Here is a 26,894-nt window from a genome sequence, read left to right as displayed (position 1 = left end):
ACAGACTAAGGATTCCACCCAATATCCCAGAGTCAAACAGACTAAGGATTCCACCCAATATCCCAGAGTCAGACAGACTAAGGATTCCACCCAATATCCCAGAGTCAAACAGACTAAGGATTCCACCCAATATCCCAGAGTCAAACAGACTAAGGATTCCACCCAATATCCCAGAGTCAGACAGACTAAGGATTCCACCCAATATCCCAGAGTCAGACAGACTAAGGATTCCACCCAATATCCCAGAGTCAGACAGACTAAGGATTCCACCCAATATCCCAGAGTCAAACAGACTAAGGATTCCACCCAATATCCCAGAGTCAAACAGACTAAGGATTCCACCCAATATCCCAGAGTCAGACAGACTAAGGATTCCACCCAATATCCCAGAGTCAGACAGACTAAGGATTCCACCCAATATCCCAGAGTCAGACAGACTAAGGATTCCACCCAATATCCCAGAGTCAAACAGACTAAGGATTCCACCCAATATCCCAGAGTCAGACAGACTAAGGATTCCACCCAATATCCCAGAGTCAGACAGAAAGGCTTTATTAGTGGATCTGAGAGGGTTGGAAGAGGTGGGTTTGGATGAGGTGAATGGGGAGGAGTTATATAGAGGGTTGGAAGAGGTGGGTTTGGATGAGGTGAATGGGGAGGAGTTATATAGAGGGTTGGAAGAGGTGGGTTTGATGAGGTGAATGGAAGGAGTTATACAGAGGGTTGGAAGAGGTGGGTTTGGATGAGGTGAATGGAAGGAGTTATATAGAGGGTTGGAAGAGGTGGGTTTGATGAGGTGAATGGGGAGTAGTTATATAGAGGGTTGGAAGAGGTGGGTTTGGATGAGGTGAATGGGGAGGAGTTATATAGAGGGTTGGAATAGGTGGGTCTGGATGAGGTGAATGGAAGGAGTTATATAGAGGGTTGGAAGAGGTGGGTTTGGATGAGGTGAATGGAAGGAGTTATATAGAGGGTTGGAAGAGGTGGGTTTGGATGAGGTGAATGGGGAGGAGTTATATAGAGGGTTGGAAGAGGTGGGTTTGGATGAGGTGAATGGGAGGAGTTATATAGAGGGTTGGAAGAGGTGGGTTTGGATGAGGTGAATGGAAGGAGTTATATAGAGGGTTGGAAGAGGTGGGTTTGATGAGGTGAATGGGAAGGAGTTATATAGAGGGAGTGTCATGGTTTTATATAAAGATACATTTAAAACTAGAAAAGACACTCCTTGGAGGGTTAAACTGGGCCTTGATGACAAGGTAAAGCCAGCATGGAGAGCACTGTACAAGCCACCGTTACTAAAGGGGACTGGTGATATGTAATGGAGGGTGATGATGACAAGGTAAAGCCAGCATGGAGAGTACTGTACAAGCCACCGTTACTAAAGGGGACTGGTGATATGTAATGGAGGGTGTTGATGACAAGGTAACCACCGTTACTAAAGGGGACTGGTGATATGTAATGGAGGGTGATGATGACAAGGTAAAGCCAGCATGGAGAGCACTGTACAAGCCACCGTTACTAAAGGGGACTGGTGATATGTAATGGAGGGTGATGATGACAAGGTAAAGCCAGCATGGAGAGCACTGTACAAGCCACCGTTACTAAAGGGGACTGGTGATATGTAATGGAGGGTGATGATGACAAGGTAAAGCCAGCATGGAGAGCACTGTACAAGCCACCGTTACTAAAGGGGACTGGTGATATGTAATGGAGGGTGTTGATGACAAGGTAAAGCCAGCATGGAGAGCACTGTACAAGCCACCGTTACTAAAGGGGACTGGTGATATGTAATGGGGGGTGATAAATGACATCATTGCAGTTAATGTTTTTGTTTCTGTCATTAACTCAGATGTTGGAGATGGACGTCCTTTATGTAATATAAGAGAAACAATGTTTCACTGTTTTATGGAGTGTGAGAGGATAAAGCCTCTCTTTGAAATACTAGAGATTTTCAATAACACTGTTTTTATTTGGGGTTTCAATATAGTAAGATACAGGAAATACAATGTCAAATGTTACATTTTATTATGGGTCAAGATGATAAACAGAGGATCCATCTAAAACAGTATAAAACAAGATGATAAACAGAGGATCCATCTAAAACAGTATAAAACAAGATGATAAACAGAGGATCCATCTAAAACAAGATGATAAACAGAGGATCCATCTAAAACAGTATAAAACAAGATGATAAACAGAGGATCCATCTAAAACAAGATGATAAACAGAGGATCCATCTAAAACAGTATAAAACAAGATGATAAACAGAGGATCCATCTAAAACAGTATAAAACAAGATGATAAACAGAGGATCCATCTAAAACAGTATAAAACAAGATGATAAACAGAGGATCCATCTAAAACAGTATAAAACAAGATGATAAACAGAGGATCCATCTAAAACAGTATAAAACAAGATGATAAACAGAGGATCCATCTAAAACAGTATAAAACAAGATGATAAACAGAGGATCCATCTAAAACAGTATAAAACAAGATGATAAACAGAGGATCCATCTAAAACAGTATAAAACAAGATGATAAACAGAGGATCCATCTAAAACAAGATGATAAACAGAGGATCCATGTAAAACAGTATAAAACAAGATGATAAACAGAGGATCCATCTAAAACAGTATAAAACAAGATGATAAACAGAGGATCCATCTAAAACAAGATGATAAACAGAGGATACATCTAAAACAGTATAAAACAAGATGATAAACAGAGGATCCATCTAAAACAGTATAAAACAAGGTGATAAACAGAGGATCCATCTAAAACAGTATAAAACAAGTGCAGTATGTTCTGAGAATGTTACTTTAACGTCAACTCATAACGTCACACTATAACTTCATGGGAGTCTTGTGGAAAGACTGCATGTTGTTTTGGGTGGATTGAGTGACGTCTTCATCAACATTTACAGAATATTCCGGTAATATTTTCACCTCTTGTCAGACGCCAACAGCCTAGTCGGCTGCAGACATTCATAAGGAGTTCAAGTGGTTTATTTGCCATTTGCAGGTATTAAAAGTAATACATCCATTGTAATTCCTTGTTGGAGCTCTCTCACATATAGGACAGTACATACCAGAGGAGGCTGCTGAGGGGAGGATGGCTCATAATAATGTCTGGAACAGAGTGAATGAAATGGAACACATGGAAACCACGTGTTTGATACCATTCCACTTATTCCCCTCCAGCCATTACAAGCCTGTCCTCCCAATTAAGGTCCCACCAACCTCCTGTGGTAAATACACAAAATGTAAAATATATAATAAAATCACAGTGTGTGTGTGTCCCCGCTGTGTCTGTGTGTGTGTCTGTGTGTGTGTGTGTGTGTGTGTGTGTGTGTGTGTGTGTGTGTGTGTGTGTGTGTGTGTGTGTGTGTGTGTCCAGTGTGTGTGTGTCCTGTGTGTGTCCCCGCTGTGTGTGTGTGTGTGTGTGTGTTTGTGTGTGTGTCCAGTGTGTGTGTGTCAGTTTGTGTGTTTGTCCAGGTTGTGTGTCCAGTGTGTGTGTGTCAGTGTGTAAGTGTCAGTGTGTGTGTGTGTGTCCAGTGTGTCCAGTGTGCCCTGTGTGTGTGTGTGTGTGTCGTGTGTGTCCCCGCTGTGTGTGTGTGTGTTGTGTGTGTCCCCGCTGTGTGTGTGTGTTTGTGTGTGTGTCCAGTGTGTGTGTGTGTCTGTGTGTGTGTCCAGTGTGTGTGTGTGTGTGTGTGTGTGTGGCCAATGTGTGTGTGTGTCAGTGTGTGTGTGTCCAGTTTTTGTATGTGTCCTGTGTGTGTGTGTGTGTGTGTGTGTGTGTGTGTGTGTGTGTGTGTGTGTGTGTGTGTGTGTGTGTGTGTGTGTGTGTGTGTGTGTGTGTGTGTGTGTGTGTGTGTGTGTGCGTGCGTGTGTGTGTGTGTGTGTGTGTGTGTGTGTGTGTGTGTGTGTCCAGTGAGTGTGTGTGTGTCCTGTGTTTGTGTGTCAGTGTCGGTGTGTTCACTGTGTGTGTGTTCTGTTTGTGTGTTTGTGTGTGTGTCCATTGTGTGTGTGTCCTGTGTGTGTATCCAGTGTGTGTGTGTGTCTATTCAGTGTGTCCAATGTGTGTGTGTTTGTGTGTGTGTGTGTGTGTGTGTCAGATTATTATTTACAGTGACACTGAGGAGTCTTCATCATAATGAACCCTAAACCCTGGATGGAGGGGCTCAGTGAATGTGGAGGTGAATGTGAACAGGTGGGTCAGTGTGTCAGAGGAGGCTCTATAGAAGGACAGAGTGCCGGCTGGCCAGTCCAGATACACTCCTACTCTGTGGGAGCTGGTGGAGGGGACATCTATTATAGTAAGGCTATTATTGTGCCAGGCAGTGTAACTGTTGTCATAGCAGAACAGACTCCAGGACCTGTTATTGTATCCAAGACAACAGTCATCACCCCTTCCTCTCCTGCTGATTCCTTTATATGTCACTCCTATATCAGCCCCTCTCCCACTCCACTCTACCTCCCAGTAACAGCGCCCAGTCAGACCCTCTCTACACAGCACCTGCTCACAGTCCTCAAATCTCTCTGGGTGATCAGGATACGGCTGCTTCTCTCTCCTACATGTCACCTTTCTGTTCTCCTCAGACAGAGAGAGGAGTCTGTTTACTGTGTTTAGGTCGAGTGTGAGATCACAGACATCTGATGGATGAAACCAGACACAATATTAGAAATCATCATCATTCACATTAGAATGTTAACTCACTTTTTACTAATTAATTTAATGTAGATGTTTCTAGGTATCAAAAGGATAAGTTAAGGTAACTTGAGACTTGTTGAATGATCATATGTTATACTGTATGGTGATATAAAACACACTTATTCCTATTAATTACACACAGACACACACACAAACACACACTGGACACACACTGGACACACACAGACATTCACATTGTCAAAGCAACTATTTGTAAACTTTGGTGTCCCTGATTTCTGCTTCTGTAGAACTACAGCTGATATTATATATGACCAAGTAAGTAATGATGGCGGTCTTTTACTTTGACTTAACATACATGAAGGGCACTTTTTTGGCATTTGCTGTATGATCGATGAGAATCTTCATATTGCAAATGTACGGTCCCTTACTAGACGTCCGGACCGTGCACCGGGGCCCGATCTTCCGGAAAGTCATCGAACGAAGTCTCTCGGACATTCGGTTTCCGTTTCATAAAATGTTCAAATTTTGGTCATTTTTCCGCTGTTCCGGTAAATTCCACCAGATGGCGAATGGAATTTACATTTACATTTTAGTCATTTAGCAGACGCTCTTATCCAGAGAGACTTATAGTAGAGTGCATACATTTTTATTACATTTTACATACTGAGACAAGGATATCCCTACCGGCCAAACCCTCCCTAACCCGGACGACGCTATGCCAATTGTGCGTCGCCCCACGGACCTCCCGGTTGCGGCCGGCTGCGACAGAGCCTGGGCGCGAACCCAGCCCAGCCTGGGCACGAACCCAGAGACTCTGGTGGCGCAGCTAGCACTGCGATGCAGTGCCCTAGACCACTGCGCCACCCGGGAGGGAATCTTATTGCAAATGTACAAAACATCACCAATCACGACCTGGCAATTTCTCCTAAATGGAATAGACTTCGAAGACGAAACTTGGTGAGCATTGGTTTGGACTAATGGGCTGCTAGCCTAGAAACAAGATGGCGTCGAGGCCTCAACACTTTTTGAGTTAACCTTTAACGAGTCACCAACCCGGATCCGGGATCACCCCCCACTCCCCCCCACTGAGTAGCATAGCTAGCATAGCGTCACAAGTAAATTGTAGCATCTAAATATCATTAAATCACAAGTCCAAGACACCAGATGAAAGATACAGATCTTGTGAATAAAGCCACCATTTCAGATTTTTAAAATGTTTTACAGGGAAGACACAATATGTAAATCTATTAGCTAACCACGTTAGCAAAAGACACAATTTTTTTACTCCAACAGTTTTTTCCTGCGTCAGTAGCTATCACTAAATCGACTAAATAAAAATATATATAGCCACTAACCAAGAAACAACTTCATAAGATGACAGTCTGATAACATATTTATGGTATAGCATAGTTTTTTTTTGAAAAATGTGCATTTTTCAGGTATAAATCACAGTTCTACATTGCAGCTGCAATCTGAAATAGTGCCGACGCAGCCAGAACAATTACAGAGACCAACGTCATATAACTAATTACTTATCTTAAAACATTTCAGAAAAATACACAGCGTACAGATATTGAAAGCCCAACATCTGGTGAATCCAAACAATATTTCAGATTTATTAAATGTTTTATAGCGAAAACAAAATGTAGCGCTAAATTAGCATAGCCACGCCAGCCAGAACCAGCTGGGCGCCCACGACCAGTTCACATGCACGACAGATATATGAAATAACATCGTAAATTGGGTCTTACTATTGCTGATCTTTCATCAGAATGTTGATCAAGGTGTCCTTAGTCCTGATGAGTCGTTCAATCCATTCATAATGGCAACTTTCCCTCTTCATTTAGCATAGGTACTGGTCGACTGGCACGGATCTGTCCAAAGTAAAAAAAGTCACAGAACGGAACACGGCAAAACTCCCGAAAAAATTCAAATAATCTGATTAAACTATATTGAAAAAACATACATTACGATGATATGGTCACATGTATCAAACAAACTTCGAGACGGTGATAGTTTTCATCCGTAACGGCAGCAAAACAGTAGACAATCGCACCTCCAAATCGCGCGATTCAGAGAACCGGAAGTTGTCGGTCACGCCAAAGAAATAGGTCTTATTTCACGTCAGTACAAGATAAACAAAAAAATTCTCCTCTGACGTCCTCTTGACACCCAGAGGAAGACGAATGAAGTGTGTTTCGGGTCATAGGTGGCGTGACCATATATAGGCAGAGCGTTGAAGCGAGCATACACATCTTGCATTCTTCTTCTTGGTCAGGGAAAGTGCTGTCAAATGACTTCTGTTTCACTCAGAGACAAAATTGAAACGGTTTTAGAAACTATAGATTGTTTTCTATCCAATGGTATTAATTATATGCATATAGTAAGAGCAATAATTGAATAAGAGGCAGTTTAATATGTAGAGCAAATTATGCTAATGCAAAAACAGCACCCCCTGTATTCTCAAGAAGTTTAAGGCCATTTTTCTGGGATTAAAATGTCAAAACGAAAATAGAGCGCTAATTTGACCACGTCAATGTACATGAACCTACGGTGTCAAGAAAGATAGAACCAGCCATTTATCTATCGTAATTTTAGAGAAATCGTACAATGTACAATTGGTGATGGTCAAAGAAATGTGTTTTTTCCCAAAAAAGCTACAGATCCAGTTGCGGTGTGTTCAGACGAATCCGATAATCACAAAACGTTGATGATCTTCATCAGATGACACTCATAGGACTTCTAGTTACACAATACATGTATGTGTTGTTTGATAAAGTTCATATTTATATAAAAAAATCGGAGTTTACATTGGCGCGTTACATTCACTAGTTCCAAAAACATCCAGTGATTTTGCATAGCCAGATCAATTTTACAGAAATACTCATCATAAATGTTGATGAAAATACAAGTGTTACACATGGAATTATAGATATACTTCTCCTTATTAATGCAACCACTATGTCAGATTTCAAAAAAGCTTTACGGAAAAAGCAAACCATGTAATAATCTGAGAACGGAGCTCAGAATTGTTCTTTATTTATCCGCCATGTTGGAGTCAACAGAAATCAGAAATAACATTATAAATATTCACTTACCTTTGATGATCTTCATCAGAATGCACTCCCATGAATCCTAGTTCCACAATAAATGTTTGATTTGTTCGATAATGTCCATCATTTATGTCCTGATAGCTTTTTTTTGGTACACAAATCCAAACGCGCGTGCAGGTTCAGCTGAACGTCGGATGAAAAGTTCAAAAAGTTATATTACAGGTCGTAGAAACATTTCAAACGAAGTATAGAATCAATCTTTAGGATGTTTTTATCATAAATCTTCAATAACGTTCCAGCCGGAGAATTCCATTGTCTGTAGAAAAGCAATGGAACGCAGGTCACTCTCATGTGAAATGCGCATGACCAACGCGTGACTCTTCCAGACCACTGACTAAAGGAGCTCTCATCCGGCCCCACTTCACAGTAGAAGCCTCATTCAAATTTCTAAAGACTGTTGACATCTAGTGGAAGCCTTAGGAAGTGCAAGGGGCTGAGTTGAAAATCGACCAACCTCAGATTTCCCACTTCCTGTTTGCATTTTTTCTCAGGTTTTTGCCTGCCATATGAGTTCTGTTATACTCACAGACATCATTCAAACAGTTTTAGAAACTTCAGAGTGTTTTCTATCCAAATGTACTAATAATATGCATATATTAGCAACTGGGACTGAGGAGAAGGCCGTTTACTCTGGGCACCTTATTCATCCAAGCTTCTCAATACTGCCCACAGCCATAAGAATTTAACTTCCTATGAAATCCTATTGCAAATGGACAAAACATATGCCATATGGACAAGTAAAAAAAAGATGACAATAAAATATGACAAAAGTATGTATGTACAGTTCTTATACATGTGTAATTGACAAAAGAATCGAAAGAATTTCGAAAAACTGTCCAGAAAGCACTTTTTTAAACCTCTCTGGTACAAGTGGGACGGTAGCGTCCCACCTCGACAACAGCCAGTGAAATTGCAGGGCGCCAAATTCAAAACAACAGAAGTCCCATAATTAAAATTCCTCTAACTTAGAAGTATTACACACCATTTTAAAGATAAACTTCTTGTAAATCCAACCACAGTGTCCGATTTCAAAAATGCTTTACTGCGAAAGCACACCATGCGATTATGTTAGGTCAGCGCCTAGTCACAGAAAACCATACAGCCATTTTCCAGCCAAGGAGAGGGCTCACAAAAGTCAGAAATAGCGAATAAATTAATCACTAACCTTTGATGATCTTCATCAGATGGCACTCATAGGACTTCATGTTACACAATACATGTATATTTTGTTCAATAAAGTTCATATTTATATCCAAAAATCTCAGTTTACATTGGCGCGTTTTGTTCAGAAGTGCATTGTCTCAAACAAACATCCAGTGAAAGTGCAGAGAGCCAAATCAAATTACAGAAATACTCATCATAAACATTGATCTAAGATACAAGTGTTTAAAATACATTTAAAGATAAACTTCTCCTTAATGCAACCGCTGTGTCAGATTTCAAAAAGGCTTCACAGCAAAAGCACACTTTGCGATTATGTTAGGTTAGCGCCTAGCCACAGAAAACCATACAACCATTTTCCTACCAAGGAGAGATGTCACAAAAGTCAGAAATAGAGTTAAAATTAATCACTTACCTTTGATGATCTTCATCTGATGGCACTCCCAGGTCTCCATGTTAGACAACAAATGTTAATTTTGTTTGATAAAGTCTATCATTTATGTCCAAATACCTCCTACATTTTCGCACTTTTAGTCCAGTAATCGAAAATGCACAAGGCACGAGCACAAAGTCTAGACGAAAAGTCCAAAAAGTTATATTACAGTTTCTAGAAACATGTCAAACGATGCATAGAATCATTCTTTAGGATGTTTTTATCATAAATCTTCAATAATATTCCAACCGGACAATTCCTTTGTCTTTAGAAATGAAAAGGAACGGAACTCGTGTTAACGGCCGCACGCGTGACTAAACTAAAGGCTTTCAACCAGACCACTGGTTCAAACAGCTCTTATTCGCTCCCCCTTCACAGTAGAAGCCTGAAACAAAGTTCTAAAGACTGTTGACATCTAGTGGAAGCCTTAGGAAGTGCAATCTGACCACAGACACTGTATATTGGAAAGGCAATCACTTGAAAAACTACAAACCTCAGATTTCCCACTTCCTGGTTGGATTTTTATCAGGTTTTCGCCTGCCAAATGAGTTACGTTATACTCACAGACATCATTCAAACAGTTTTAGAAACTTCAGAGTGTTTTCTATCCAAATCCGCTAATGATATGCATATCCTAACCTCTGGGCCTGAGTAGCAGGCAGTTTACTCTGGGCATCCTATTCATCCAGACGTAAAAATAATGCCCCCTACACCAGTGAGGTTAAGTTATATATATTTTTTTTCAAATGTTCAAAATTTGACCATTGGGTCTTAACTCGATGTGCATTTGCAATATGACAATTTACTGTGGAGCGCGCTCGCCATCTTTTAGATTTTTGCTGTATGACACTTGGCATTAGCAATAAGCTTTGAATGATCTGCCGTCCATTTGAGAGGTATTGCAAATCGTGTATCTGTGTCGTACGGTGCCAATATTAATATAACATCTACATATCACTAACAACCCACTACTATACATTATAACCTAGTCTACTTTACATAATATAACATCTACATATCACTAACAACCCACTACTATACATTATAACCTAGTCTACTTTACATAATATAACATCTGCATATCACTAACAACCCACTATTATACATTATAACCTAGTCTACTTTACATAATATACCATCTGCATATCACTAACCAACCACTACTATACATTATAACCTAGTCTACTTTACATAATATAACATCTACATATCACTAACAACCCACTACTATACATTATAACCTAGTCTACTTTACATAATATAACATCTACATATCACTAACAACCCACTACTATACATTATAACCTAGTCTACTTTACATAATATACCATCTACATATCACTAACAAACTGTTATTATACATTATAACCTAGTCTACTTTACATAATATAACATCTACATATCACTAACAACCCACTACTATAAATTATAACCTAGTCTACTTTACATAATATAACATCTACATATCACTAACAGCCCACTATTATACATTATAACCTAGTCTACTTTACATAATATAACATCTACATATCACTAACAACCCTCTACTATACATTATAACCTAGTCTACTTTACATAATATAACATCTACATATCACTAACAACCCACTATTATACATTATAACCTAGTCTACTTTACATAATATAACATCTACATATCACTAACAACCCACTACTATACATTATAACCTAGTCTACTTTACATAATATAACATCTACATATCACTAACAACCCACTATTATACACTATAACCTAGTCTACTTTACATAATATAACATCTACATATCACTAACAACCCACTACTATACATTATAACTTAATCTACTTTGCATAATATAACATCTACATATCACTAACAAACTGTTATTATACATTATAACCTAGTCTACTTTACATAATATAACATCTACATATCACTAACAAACCACTACTATACATCATAACCTAGTCTACTTTACATAATATAACATCTACATATCACTAACAGCCCACTACTATACATCATAACCTAGTCTACTTTACATAATATAACATCTACATATCACTAACAACCCACTACTATACATTATAACCTAGTCTACTTTACATAATATAACATCTACATATCACTAACAACCCACTACTATACATTATAACCTAGTCTACTTTACATAATATAACATCTACATATCACTAACAACCACCACTATACATTATAACCTAGTCTACTTTACATAATATAACATCTACATATCACTAACAACCACCACTATACATTATAACCTAGTCTACTTTACATAATATAACATCTACATATCACTAACAACCCACTACTATACATTATAACCTAGTCTACTTTACATAATATAACATCTACATATCACTAACAACCCACTACTATACATTATAACCTAGCCTACTTTACATAATATAACATATCACTAACAACCCACTACTATACATTATAACCTAGTCTACTTTACATAATATAACATCTACATATCACTAACAACCCACTACTATACATTATAACCTAGTCTACTTTACATAATATATTCCCATACATTTTTGTCCATTTCAGGGGGGTCTTCACACACACACACACACACACACACACACACACACACACACACACACACACACACACACACACACACACACACACACACACACACACACACACACACACACACACACACACACACACACACACATTGTCAAAGCAACTCTTTGTAAACTTTGGTGTCCCTGATTTCTACTTCTGTAGAACTACAGCTGATATTTAATATGACCAAGTAAGTAATGATGGTGGTCTTTGACTTTGACTTAACTTGAATTAAGACTTATTCTTAGTCATATTCTTCACAGCAGTCAACACTCACATTTTCTAAGCCCAGGTTTCATTGTATTCTCTCCACCATGTTCCACACTGTAGCAGTAAGCAGAAGAACAGACAGTCATTGAGGGATACACCTGAACACACACACACACACACACACACACACACACACACACACACACACACACACACACACACACACACACACACACACACACACACACACACACACACACACACACACACACACACACACACACACACACAGGACACACACAAAAACAGGACACACACAAAAACAGGACACACACACAGACTAACACACTGTCACATTCTGACCTTAGTTCCTTTGTTATGTCTTTATTTTAGTTGGTCAGGGCGTGAGTTGGGGTAGGCATTCTATGTTGTTTTTCTATGTTTTGTTCTGTTGTTATATTTCTATGTGTTTGGCCTAGTATGGTTCTCAATCAGAGGAAGGTGTCAGTCGTTGTCTCTGATTGGGAGCCATATTTAGGTAGCCTGTTTTCCTTTGTGTTTTGTGGGTGGTTGTTTCCTGTGTTAGTGTTTGCACCATACGGTACTGTTCGGTTTTCATTTATTCTCTTGTTCTTTTGTGTTTTGTATTCATTCTCGATTAAATGATATTATGGATACATACCACGCTGCATTTTGGTCCTCCTCTCCTTCCACCAACGAAAGCCGTTACACACACAGGACACACACACACACTGGACACACAAACACCCACACACACACACACACACAGAACTAAAACACACACATACACAGACCTAAAACAAACACAGGACACACACACACACACAGGACACACACACACCGGACACACACAGGACACTCCAACATACAGGTCACACACAGATACAGGACATACACACAGGACACACACAAACTGGACACACACACACTGGACACAAACACACACTGAACACACACACACACACACAGGACACACAAAAACAGGAGACACACACACACAGGACACACACACACACACACACACACACACACTGGACAGACACACACACACTGGACACACACACACAAACACACACTGAACACACACATACACACATTACTCACACACACACAGGACACACACACACACACACACACTGAACAAACACTGGACACACACACACACACACTGAACAAACACTGGACACACACACACACACACACACACACACAGGACACACACAGGACACACACACACTGGACAGACACACACACACTGGGCACACACACACAAACACACACTGAACACACACATAAACACATTGCTCACGCACACACAGGACACACACACACACACACACTGAACAAACACTGGACACACACACACACACACACACACAAACACACACACACTGAACAAACACTGGACACACACACACACAGGACACACACACATAACTCAAACACACACAGGACACACACACACTGGACACACACACACTGGACACAAACACACGCTGAACACACACACACACACACAGGACACACAAAAACAGGACACACACACACACAGGACACACACACACACACACTGGACACACACACACACAGGACACACACACACACAGGACACACACACACTGGACACACACACACAAACACACACTGAACACACACATACCTCACACACACACAGGACACACACACACACACACACTGAACAAACACTGGACACACACACACACACAGAGAACTCAAACACACATATGACACACACACACACTGGACACACACACACAGGACACACATACACAGGACACACACACAGGACACTCACACACAAGACACTCACACACACACACACACACACACAGTAACATTTGTCCAAGTGGTGGTAATAATGTTTGTCTCAACTAGCCTGATAAGTCAAACATGTCTGATATGAACATTGACATCAACCCTCTACATACTTGAGTTTCTCCAGTCTGCAGTGTGGATCCTCCAGTCCAGCAGAGAGCAGTCTGACTCCTGAGTCTCCTGGGTGATTGTAGCTCAGGTCCAGCTCTCTCAGGTGTGAGGGGTTTGACCTCAGAGCTGAGGCCAGAGAAGCACAGCCTTCCTCTGTGACTAGACAGCCTGACAGACTGCAAAGAGTAAAATCATATTAAAATCACACTGCTATTCTTTGGTGGTGAAAATAGTGGCAGTATATTTTTTCAACATATTCAGATACATCAGTGTCCTGAAACCTGCCATATCTATTCATAAATTAATGTATCATTATTAGAAATGACAAACTATCAAAGTATTGCTTGTAGAGCGAAAAATGTATAGTACGACTTTTTGAGTAGACTGACCAGACCAGTTTAAAAACTTCTTAAGGATAGGGGGTGCTATTTTCACTTTGGGGGAAAATCGTATACAATTTAAACGGCCTCGTACTCAATTCTTGCTCGTACAATATGCATATTATTATTACTATTGGATAGAAAACAGTCTTTAGTTTCTAAAACAGTTTGAATTATTTCTCTAAGTGAAACAGAACTCTTTTTACAGCCCATTTCCTATCCGGAAGTGAGATTTCCAAAAGCGATGTCTCTCTTCAAGAGCTTGTCTATAAAAGGGCATGTCACTTATGACTATAGAAACACGTCATACGCCTTCCCCTGGGTGTCATGCGGAAGTGAGAGCAGAAATGACTTGATTATCTCGTTCAGGGATTGAATACAACCTCTTGGAGTGAGAGGTGCGCCGTTTTTTTTTTTGTTGAGGGCGCGAATTTGGACCTGGACTCGCATCCTGGAAAACCGTCGTTATGGGTGAATATGATCTCCGGCTTCGATTTTATTTGATACATGTCACAATATCATCCTAAAGTATGTTTTTTCAATATAGTTTAATTATATTATTGAAATTTATTCTGGACTTTAGACGTGATGCGTCGCAAGAATTTGTACAAGAAGGAGAGGTTAGCGCCGCACGGCCAGTGTGCTTGCTAATTCAAGAGGGAAATAGTTCGTTCTGGATCCAAATAAAGACGGTTCTGAACAAAGGACCCCTTGGAGAACATTCTGATGGAAGATCAACAAAGATAAGGACCCAATTTGGGATGCTATTTCATATATCTGTCGAACTGTGCTATCGCTACCATTTGACTAGAATCAATGCTGCTGTGTGCTAGCTATTGTAGTAAGCTAATATAACGATATATTGTGTTTTCGCTGTAAAACACTTAAAAAATCGGAAATATTGGCTGTATTCACAAGATCTTTGTCTTTCATTAGCTATCCACCATATATTTTTCTGAAATGTTTTATGATGAGTAATTAGGTACTTGACGTTGGTGTCTGTATTTTCTCTGGCTACTCCCGTGCGATTTCTGACTGTAGCTATGATGGTGGCTATGATGGTAGCAGTAATGTAAAACTGATTTATAGCTAAAATATGCACATTTTTCGAACAAAACATAGATTTATTGTGTAACATGTTATAGGACTGTCATCTGAGGGAGTTTTTTCTAGGTTATTTAGGTTGGTTCTAGGTTAGTTAGGTTAGCTTTGTGCATGCTGCTTGCATGCTACCGTTGCTGTGAAAAATGTCTGTCTGTCTTTTGTATTTGGTGGTGAGCTAACATAAATATATGTGGTGTTTTCGCTGTAAAACATTTTAAAAATCGGAAATATTGGCTGTATTCACAAGATCTTTGTCTTTCATTTGCTATCCACCATACATTTTTCTGAAATGTTTTATGATGTGTAATTAGGTAGTTGACGTTGGTGTCTGTATTTTCTCTGGCTACTCCCGTGCGATTTCTGACTGTAGCTATGATGGTAGCAGTAATGTAAAACTGATTTATAGCTAAAATATGCACATTTTTTTAACAAAACATAGATTTATTGTGTAACATGTTATAAGACTGTCATCTGAGGGAGTTTTTTCTAGGTTATTTAGGTTGGTTCTAGGTTAGTTAGGTTGGCTTGTGCATGCTACCTGCATCCTACTTGTGCTGTGAAAAATGTCTGTCCTCTTTTTTATTTGGTGGTGAACTAACATAAATATATGTGGTGTTTTCTCTGTAAAACATTTTAAAATGCAGTATCAGTCAAAAGACAGACAGTGAGGTATCAGATTTAGATTGTTTTGAGTATACAGCCCACACCATATCTATTTTGACAGTGAAGCTAACATTTTAAATGTGGCTCTAAACTCCAACATTTTGGATTTGATATATGTTATGTGTTTTCATATAAGGTGACAGTATATAATGTCACCTTTTATTTGAAGGTATTTTCATACATAACTGTTTTACGTTTTAAAATAAAAGCACTTTTCTTGTCTAGTCCCCCTATTTGAAGAAGTCATAAGTATTCTGATCAATTGATAAAATAATTTAAATGTTGAAAAGATAATGATGAAATAATTCCACTCTCAAACCTTAAAATTGTATATAATTGATTAGCATCATACAATTATAATCTGATGATGCGTGTAGTTTTAGTCAGAATTAGATTAAACAATGTATCTGTATAGTGGAAAAACACAGACTGTCTGAGCAAGGCTCAGGATTTGAACTTGTATGGGGGGGGGCCGAAGAAATATACAGAGAACAGTTAGACTGTGTTTGAACCCACCTGGCAGGAACTGAGAAAACTTATGAGGACAGGGAGTACTTTTCAAGGTTTCCCTATTCTCGGGGGGATGGAACTGTCAGCTGGGAAGGGATCCACAGTGGTGGGAACTATGGAGATAGAGACTCACCTACTGTTTGTGTGGAAGTATGTGTGTAGGATACCTACTGTTTGTGTGTGAAGGTATGTGTGTAAGGAGCCAGTATGAAATGGATGGTTTTGTACAACGGACTAGGACGTCCTCGTGAATAAACACTTGGATTTTTGTAAGCTGGGACTCTTGTCTGCTTCATTCAACCAGAATCTTACAAACTCTGGGTTGCAGACTGAGTAGATTAATTGAAGTTTATGAACATCGATAACAAAATTCTCATAACAATTTGGTCCATCGAGCCGGATTCCAATACCTGTCCCTGTCGTCCGAAGGTAACACGCCAAAAACCGTGCACGGGCGGGTCGTTGACCCGTAAATTAAAGACCCTGACATTGGGGTTCCATAACAGGCCGGTATATATCTAAGGTCGACAGAGACAGTGACGGAATCCGACCGACATTGCTTTCCCAGCCTACGAGACAAGGTCAGTAAGTCTTTATTCACGAATTTGGGGGAATATTTTAAGACATCTTGGACTTGATATGCTAAACACCTAGAAGTAATCAAGGATAGGAACTTAGGTATTCTAAACAGATCACCGGGACGGTCTAATACTTTGTGTATTAACGTAATCAATCCAGTCCGCAAAGACCTGAGGTACCTGTCCACTACCATAAATTAAACTAGCTTAATAATTGAGGTCTGTGAGCAAAGGCTAGTGTACGCACTTTCTGAATGTGGATTACTGGACTGAACGTGCTAACAAAAGGAGCTATTTTGACATAAATGATGGACATTATCGAACAAATCAAACATTTATTGTGGAACGGGGATTCCTGGGAGTGCATTCTGATGAAGATCCTCAAAGGTAAGGGCATATTTATAATGCTATTCTGACTAATGTTGACTCCACAACATGGCGGATATATGAATGGGCTCTGAGCGCTCTACTTAGATTATAGCATGGTTTGCTTTTCGGTAAAGCTTTTTTGAAATCTGACACAGCGGTTGCATTAAGGAGAAGTGTATCTATAATTCCATGCATAATAGTTGTATCTTTTATCAATGTTTATTATGAGTATTTCTGTAAATTGATGTGGCTCTCTGCAAAATCACCGGATGTTTTGGAACTACTGAACGTAACGCGTAAAGTAAACTCAGATTTTTTTTATTTTTCCCGAACTAAACATACATGTATTATGTAACATGAAGTCCTATGAGTGTCATCTGATGAAGATCCTCAAAGGTTAGTGATTCATTTTATCTATATTTCTGCTTTTTGTGACTCCTCTTTTTGATTGGAAAATGGCTGAATGCTTTCTGTGACTAGTTGCTGACGTAACATAATGATATGTTGTGCTGTCACCGAAAAGCGTTTTGGAAATCGGACACTGTGGTTCGATTAACGAGAAGTTTATCTATAAAATGGTGTAAAATACTTCCATGTTTGAGGAATTTTAATTCTGGGATTTCTGTTGTTTTGAATTTGGCGCCCTGCAGTTTCACTGGCTGTTGAGAGGTGGGACGCTCACGCCCCGAACGTTCCCAGTTCAGTAATCCACATTCATAAAGTGCGTTCAATAGTTTCAGACGAAAAGTCTAAATAGTTCCGTTACAGTCCGTAGAAACACGTCAAACGATGTATAGAATCAATCTTTAGGATGTTTTTAACCTTTTATGGCTGCCATCCCGCTACAGGGATGATATCACAACAGCCAGTGAAAGTGCAGGGCGCCAAATTCAAAAAACAGAAATCTCATAATTAAAATTCCTCAGACAGTCATGTGTGTTATATCATTTTAAAGGTAATCTTGTTGTTAATCATACCAAAGTGTCTGAATTCAAATAGGCTTTTCAGCGAAAGCACTACAAACGATTATGTTAGGTCACCACAAAACCACAATAATCACAGCCATTTTTTCCAGCTAAAGATAGCTTCACAAAAACCAGAATAGAGATAAAATTAATCACTGACCTTCGATTATTTTCATCAGATGACACTCATAGGACTTTATGTTACACAATACATGCATGTTTTGTTTGATTAAGTTCATATTTATATATCAAAATCTGAGTTTACATTGGCGCGTTAGATTCACTAGTTCCAAAAACATCAAGTGATTTTGCATAGCCACATCGTTTCAACAGAAATACTCATCATAAATGTAGATGATAAAACAAGTTATACACATGGAATTATAGATATCTAGGGGGTGCTGTTTCCACTTTGGAAAATATCGTCTCCAAATTAAACTGCCTCATACTCAATTCTTGCTCGTACAATATGCATATTATTATTACTATTGGATAGAAAACAATCTCTAGTTTCTAAAACCGTTTGAATTATGTCTGTGGGTGAACCAGAACTCTTTCTGCAGCGAAATCCATGACAGGAACTGCAAAGGTCTGAAAACGAGGCTCTGTTCTCAGATCAGTTTAAAGCTCTGTATGTATCCTATGGGTCGACATGAACTGCACCCGCTTTCCCCTGGATGTCAGTAACCAATGAGAAGTGGAATGTAGTTTCTACGTAGTTCTCAGACATTATAAAAGGCCAAGGAACGAAGGGAGCTCTCTTTTCGACATTCGTCATTACGCAAAGCAAGACCTCAGGATGGCATTTTGAAACGCTCAGTTATCGGCCTTAGATATATCTGTCTGTAATTTAATTCGATATAGGTGTTAGAAACATCAAAACGAAGTTATTTTAAACTGAGTTATATCAGTTTATGCGAGTATATTGCTATTTTCGGAATTTCCTTAGTATTGCGTTTTGAGGATTTGGGCATGTTGTTGCCACATAGCTAATGTTAGCTGCTAATTCCAAAGTTGAAGACGACGTTTTACAACCAAGCAACGATTCTTTTGGACAAAGGACACCTTGCCCAAGATTCTGATGGAAGCTCGTCCAAAAGTAAGAGCTATTTATGATGTTATTACGTATTTATGTGGAAAAATGTAAACGGATTTGTCCGCCATTATTGCGGCACTAGTCTGGCTGTAACGCACACTGTATGTCCAGTAACGTTAATTTTAAAAATCTAACTCAGCGGTTGCATTAATAACTAATGCATCTTTCATTTGCTGTCCAACCTGTATTTTTTAGTCAAGTTTACGATTATTTATCGATTAGATTAGGTGCCTTTCCAAGATGGCGCCGCACAGAATGCATGACCTGTTGCCACTGATCACATTGTATAACCACGATTTGTGCTGCTAAATATGCACATTTTCGAACAAAACCTATATGCATTGTGTAATATGATGTTACAGGACTGTCATCTGATGAAGTATATCAAGGTTAGTCAAAAATTATATATCTTTTGCTGTATTGTTACGATCGCTAACCTGTGCTGCTGGTAAATTGCTTGTGTTTCTGGCTATTGTGCTAAGCTAATATAATGCTATATTGTGTTTTCGCTGTACAACACTTAAAAAATCTGACATATTGGCTGGATTCACAAGATGTTGGGCTTTCATTTGCTGTACGCTGTGTATTTTTCAGAAATGTTTTAAGATGAGTAATTAGGTATTTGACGTTGGTCTCTGTAATTATTCTGGCAGCTTCGGCACTATTTCAGATTGCAGCTGCAATGTAGGACTGTGATTTATACCTGAAATATGCACATTTTTCTAAAAAAACATATGCTATACAATAAATATGTTATCAGACTGTCATCTTATGGAGTTGTTTCTTGGTTAGTGGCTATATATATCTTTATTTGGTCGAAATTGTGATAGCTACCCATGCAGGAAAAAAATGGTGGGAAAAAAAGTTGTGTCTTTTGCTATCGTGGTTAGCTAATAGATTTACATATTGTGTCTTCCCTGTAAAACATTTTAAAAATCAGAAATGATGGCTGGATTCACAAGATGTGTATCTTTCATCTGGTGTCTTGGACTTGTGATTTAGTGATATTTAGATGCTAGTATTTACTTGTGACGCTATGCTAGGCTATGCTAGTCAGCTTTTTTACTGTGGGGGGTGCTCCCGGATCCGGGATGCTGTGCAAGTAGAAGTTAATGCAACAGCTGTGTTAGATTACAAAAAAACTTTACGGAAAAATAAACCCACGCTATAATCAAAGACGACGCTCAAAAGTAAAACACCACAGCCGCAAAGATGGCGTCAACATAAACAAGAAAATATATGATAAATATTCCCTTACCTTTGATGATCTACATCAGAAAGCACACCAGGATTCCCAGGTCCACAATAAATGTTTGTTTTGTTCGAAAAAATCTGTTATTTATGTCCAAATACCTTCTTTTGTTAGCACGTCTGGTTTACATATCCAAAAGCTAATTCTGGTCAGCGTTATATCTGACAAATCTTCAAAAGTGATATTACCGGTCGAAGAAACATTTCAAACTAAGTACTGAATCAATCATTAGGATGTTTTTAACATATAGCTTCAATAAAATTCCAACCGGAGTATTCGTTCTTGTCTGCGTGAACAATGGACCGCAAGTGACTACCATGAGGAAAAAGCATGATCAGAAAATGGCTGCTTGATGGACACCTGACTGATCCTGCTATCATTCTCTCCCACAACATCATAGAAGTCTCATTATAATTTATATTGATGGTTGACATCTAGTGGAACCCCTAGGCAGTGCACAACCATTCATATGTCAATTGGACTTCTTTAGGGACTCTGTTGAATATCTCACAGACATAATTCAAACAATTTTAGAAACTTTAGAGTGTTTTCTATCCAATACTAATAATAATATGCAAATATTAGCAACTATGACTGAGGAGCAGGCCGTTTGATATGGGCACCTTTCATCCAAGCTACTCAATACTGCCCCTTTAGCCGTAAGAAGTTAATCGAACTGCGTCGTCCAATTTCCAATAGGCTTTACAGCGAAAGCAGACATTGCGATTGTCTGAAGGCAGCGCCCCACATCAACACATTTTTCAACCAGCACAGGTGTCACAAAATCACAAATAGTGATAAAATAAATCTCTTACTTTTTAAGATCTCCTCTGTTTGCAATCCCAAGGGTCCCAGTTACAAGATGAATGGTCGTTTTGTTAGATTAAATCCTTATTTATATCCCAAAAAGTCAGTTTAGTTGGCTCCATCGATTTCAGTATTCCACTCGTTCAACATGCAGATAAAGGAATCCAAAAAGCTACTGGTAAAATTCGTCCAAACAAGTCAAATAACATTTCTATTTAATCCTCAGGTACTCTTAAATGAAAAAAACTATAATATTTCATACGGAAAGTAGTATGTATGTGAGGGGTTTGAAACAAGCCTGAAACCTTGAATAAAGACTGTTGAACTAGTGGAAGTCATAGGAATTGCAATCTGGGAGCCGGATTTACATAAAGCCTATAGGTTTGCATTGGAAGAGCCTGGGACCTCAAAAACAAAACAAATTCGGTTGGATATTTTTCAGATTTTTTTCTTCCATATCAATTCTGTTATAGTCACAGACAGTATTTTAAATCCTACCAATTAAATTAATATCCTACCTTTTGGGCCTGAGTAACAGGCAGTTTACTTTGGGTATGTCAGTAAGGCGGATATTCAGGAAACTAGACGCTATCCCTAAGAAGTTTTTACATTTTAACTGCCTTGTTCAGGGGATTAAATAAAATGTGAAATTCTGTACTATTGTCTAATATGAAACATTCTATCTCAAATCCAAAATGCTGGAACATAGCACCAAATTTAAAACTGTAAGCTTCACTGTCCAAACACATATGGTGTGGACTATGGGTGCCTTGGTAAACACATGTGGATCTGGTGAACAGTTATCACTTGTTGACCAACTACAGGAATACTGACCTCAGAGTCTCCAGTTTACAGTGGGGATTCCCCAGTCCAGCAGAGAGCAGCTCCACTCCTGAATCCTTCAGGTCATTGTTACTCAGATCCAGCTCTCTCAGGTGTGAGGGGTTTGACCTCAGAGCTGAGACCAGAGAAGCACAGCCTTCTTCTGTGACTCCACAGCCTGACAGCCTGACAAAGAAATCATCATGACTTCACAAACACACTGTTAATTTAACACCAGTAGTGTAGAAGGACAATGGCAGATGCATTTGGTTTATTCTCTCAAACAACATAGAGATTCATCTACCGTCTCCTAGAATTGTATGGTCATAATGTTATACCAATGCACTGATTCAGAAAGTTTTTCAATAAAAAATATTTTAATCTAAACTGAATATTTCTTCCTGATGATTAGTTCTTATATGTCATTTTATGTACTCACAGAACAGTTCTGGAGGCTTTGACCACTGGCAGCAGCCTCAGAAGTCCTTCCTCTGATCTGGAGAATTTCTTCAGGTCGAACACATCCAGCTCCTTTTCTGAAGTCAGCAACACAAAGACCAGAGCTGACCACTGTGCAGGTGACAGTTTGGCTTCTGAGAGACCTCCTGATCTCAGGTAGCTTTGGACTTCCTCCACCAGAGAATGGTCATTCAGTTCATTCAGACAGTGGAACAGATTGATGCTCCTCTCAGGAGAGGGATTCTCCTTGATCTTCTTCTTGATGTACTTGACTGTATCTTCATGGCTCTGTGAGCTGCTTCTTGTATTTGACAGTAGACCTTGTAAGTGGTTCTGATTGGACTCCAGTGAGAGGCCCAGTAGGAAGCGGAGGAAAAGGTCCAGGTTTCCCGTCTCATTTTGTAAGGCTTTATCCACAGCACTCTTATAGACAGTAGCTTCAGGCTTCAGTGCAAAATAGTTACTGGACGTTGATTGCGGTTCGGTCATTAGATTCTCATTGTTGTTGATGAATGAGAGGAACACATATACAGCAGCCAGAAACTCCTGAATGCTCAAATGCACAAAGCAGTACACCTTGTTCTGGTACAGCCCAAATTCCTCTTTAAAGAGCTGTGTGTACAATCCTGAGTACACTGAGGCTTCATTGACATCAACACCAGCGTCTTTAAGGTCTTCCTCATAGAAAATCATATTGCCATTCAAAAGCTGTTGAAAAGCCAGTTTGCCCAGTGACAGAATGCTCTCTTTATTCCAGTTTGGACCTGTCTCTTCTTTCCCAAGATACTTTTCATTATTCTGTTTGGCATGAAACTCCACAAGGTGTGTGTACATCTCAGTCAGAGTCTTGGGCATCTCTTCTCTCTTATGTTTCAGCATGTGTTCAAGGACTATTGCAGAAATCCAACAGAAGACTGGAATGTGGCACATGATGTAGAGGCTCCTTGATGTCTTTATGTGTGAGATGATTCTGCTGGACAGGTCCTCATCACTGAATCTCTTCCTGAAGTACTCCTCCTTCTGTGGGTCATTGAACCCTCGCACCTCTGTCACCTGGTCAACACAACATGAAGGGATCTTATTGGCTGCTGCAGGTCGGGTAGTTATCCAGATGAGAGCAGAAGGAAGCAGATTTCCCTTGATGAGATTTGTCAGCAGAACATCCACTGAGGTTGACTCTGTGACATCACAACAGATCTTGTTATTCTGGAAGTCTAGGGGCAGTCGGCACTCATCCAGACCATCAAAGATGAACAGACCTTTGTACTTGTCATAGTTGGAGATTCTTGATTGTTTGGTATCCATTGAGAAGTAATTGAGAAGTTCAATGAAAGTGTGTTTGTTCTCTTTCATCAAATTCAGCTCCCGGAAAGGGAATGAAAATAAAAATTGGACATCCTGATTTGCTTTTCCTTCAGCCCAGTCCAGAATGAACTTCTGCACAGAGACTGTTTTTCCAATGCCAGCGACTCCTTTTGTCAACACAGTTCTGCTAAGTTTGTCTTGTCCAGTTAAGGGTTTGAAGATGTCGTTACATTTGATTGGAGTCTCTGGTCTTGCTTGTTTCCTGGTTGTTGTCTCAATCTGTCTCAGCTCATGTTCATTATTGACCTCTCCTGTTCCACCCTCTGTGATGTAGAGCTCTGTGTAGATCTTATTGAGAAGTGTTGGGTTTCCTTGTTTAGCGATCCCCTCAAATACACATTGAAACTTCTTCTTTAGATTAGATTGGAGTTCACGTTGGCAAATCACAGCAAACTCATCTGAATCTAGAAATAACACAGGGGATATTAATATTACGTCTGTTTTAATTCCTACAGTATTGAAGGACTGTTATAAAGTTTTATATTATAATAATTTATTCTCTTAACTGACTGTCTAAATGTGTAAATGTTTTCATAATGCATTACAGACTGGTGTGACTGATTATATTATTATTGGTATTATTGATGGTATTATTAATGTTGTCTCTCTCTCTCTAAATTAATCACCACAACACATCCCTGCTGCTACTTGATGAGGTCACTAGGTGTTGTGTTAAGGCTGCTACAATATCATTGAGTTACACAGCTACTTTAGCTGTACTTTAGCTACAGATTTTAAATGTTATAAAACAGCATTCAACATGAGTCAGACAGGTCTTACAGTTCTCCAGTGTCTCAGCAAGCTCCTTCTGGTTCATTTTCCTCAGGATGTGCAGTGTGATCTTCAGAGCCCCCTCTCTGGCACTGCTCTCCTGCTTCTCATATTCAGCATCCACCACTTCTTGCTTCTGACTCTCAAAGCCTTCTGGGAGTTCTGGACTAAGAATCCTCTTGAACATCTTCAGCTCGTTCTTCACAAATGTCATAATTTTCTCTTCAAGCAACTGAAATAAATCAAGTAAATAAGTTAAGCAAGAGAATAAATGTTTCTCATTAACACATTAATGAATGATTGACTGATCAACTTTACTTGAGGTAAACAAAAACAAATGTACATAACAGGACCACATACACTGAATATGGAGGCCAGGTCTGTTTGATGACTCTGGGAAGACTGACCACTGAGAATCTCTGACTCCGATCTCTCCTGTTGGTTTCTGTGGACAAAACATGAGATTACATCTCCTCATCCAGGGAGTGCGCACACACACACACACACACACACACACACACACACACACATACACAAACACACAAACACACACACACACAGGGAGGGAATGTTGTGTTTGTTTAATATTGTTTTAGGACTATGAAAATGGACAAAAGGACTAGCCTATGGAGAATGAGAACAAACAGAAATTAAAAAATGGGAGAGGAGAAATGACTAGAGACAGTGTTGTTTAACTCACTGACCATGACCCATGAGTTCTTCTTACCTTTGTTCAGTAGAAAAGTCTCCCTCTCTAAACCGTATAGGATATTCCATAGACTTGTCACTCTTCATGGACACACAGCTGGGTACAGGGGAGGCTGGTCTCTCCTGCTTGATTGGACTTCAACACAACAGAGACAAACATTACATCTCTCATCTACTCTGAGCTCAGATGGGGAAACATTAGAAGAGTTTCATTCCAAAACGCTATGTATCCATTTTCAGAAACGTTCATAAATTATCCATTCTTAAATGCTATTTATCCATTTCCTGAAACGTTTGTAAATTTGCTTTAATTGTTTGAAGAAATTATGAAAGAGATGATTGTGTGTTTTTCACTAGCTAATCAAGGCATGGGGCTGTTCAATGACAGACCTGTATTTGTTCAAAATCTATTACTTGATGGTTTCATTTCATTTCAAATAATGTTTTTTTTTCTCGCAAATTGCGATATACCTACTATATAGAAATCAGTAGTACTGCTAGGTTTTACACAGTAATAATATATATCTGCCTCACTCTCAGAGAAATCAGTAGTACTGCTAGGTTTTATACAGTAATAATATATATCTGCCTCACTCTCAGAGAAATCAGTAGTACTGCTAGGTTTTACACAGTAATAATATATATCTGCCTCACTCTCAGAGAAATCAGTAGTACTGCTAGGTTTTACACAGTAATAATATATATTTCTGCCTCACTCTCAGAGAAATCAGTAGTACTGCTAGGTTTTACACAATAATAATATATATCTGCCTCACTCTCAGAGAAATCAGTAGTACTGCTAGGTTTTATACAGTAATAATATATATCTGCCTCACTCTCAGAGAAATCAGTAGTACTGCTAGGTTTTACACAGTAATAATATATATACCTGCCTCACTCT

The 26,894-nt window shown here is 39.2% G+C and overlaps 1 protein-coding gene across 1 annotated transcript; it reads right to left on the bottom strand.

The window, feature by feature from the left end:
* Positions 1–11,988: 11,988 nt before the first annotated feature.
* On the bottom strand, positions 11,989–26,224 carry LOC129868421 (NLR family CARD domain-containing protein 3-like). The gene is made up of 7 exons (XM_055942390.1): positions 26,013–26,224; positions 25,646–25,730; positions 25,295–25,517; positions 23,130–24,918; positions 22,703–22,876; positions 14,147–14,320; positions 11,989–12,290 (listed from the first exon to the last, which is right to left on the bottom strand). Exons 1-7 carry the CDS (start codon positions 26,078–26,080, stop codon positions 12,233–12,235), a joined length of 2,571 nt encoding a protein of 856 aa, XP_055798365.1. The 5' UTR covers positions 26,081–26,224; the 3' UTR covers positions 11,989–12,232.
* Positions 26,225–26,894: the final 670 nt, after the last annotated feature.

This window comes from Salvelinus fontinalis, chromosome 2, assembly GCF_029448725.1.
Source record: "Salvelinus fontinalis isolate EN_2023a chromosome 2, ASM2944872v1, whole genome shotgun sequence".
In the NCBI taxonomy this organism is placed as follows: domain Eukaryota; kingdom Metazoa; phylum Chordata; class Actinopteri; order Salmoniformes; family Salmonidae; genus Salvelinus; species Salvelinus fontinalis.
This window is presented reverse-complemented; position numbering and strand designations above follow the sequence as displayed.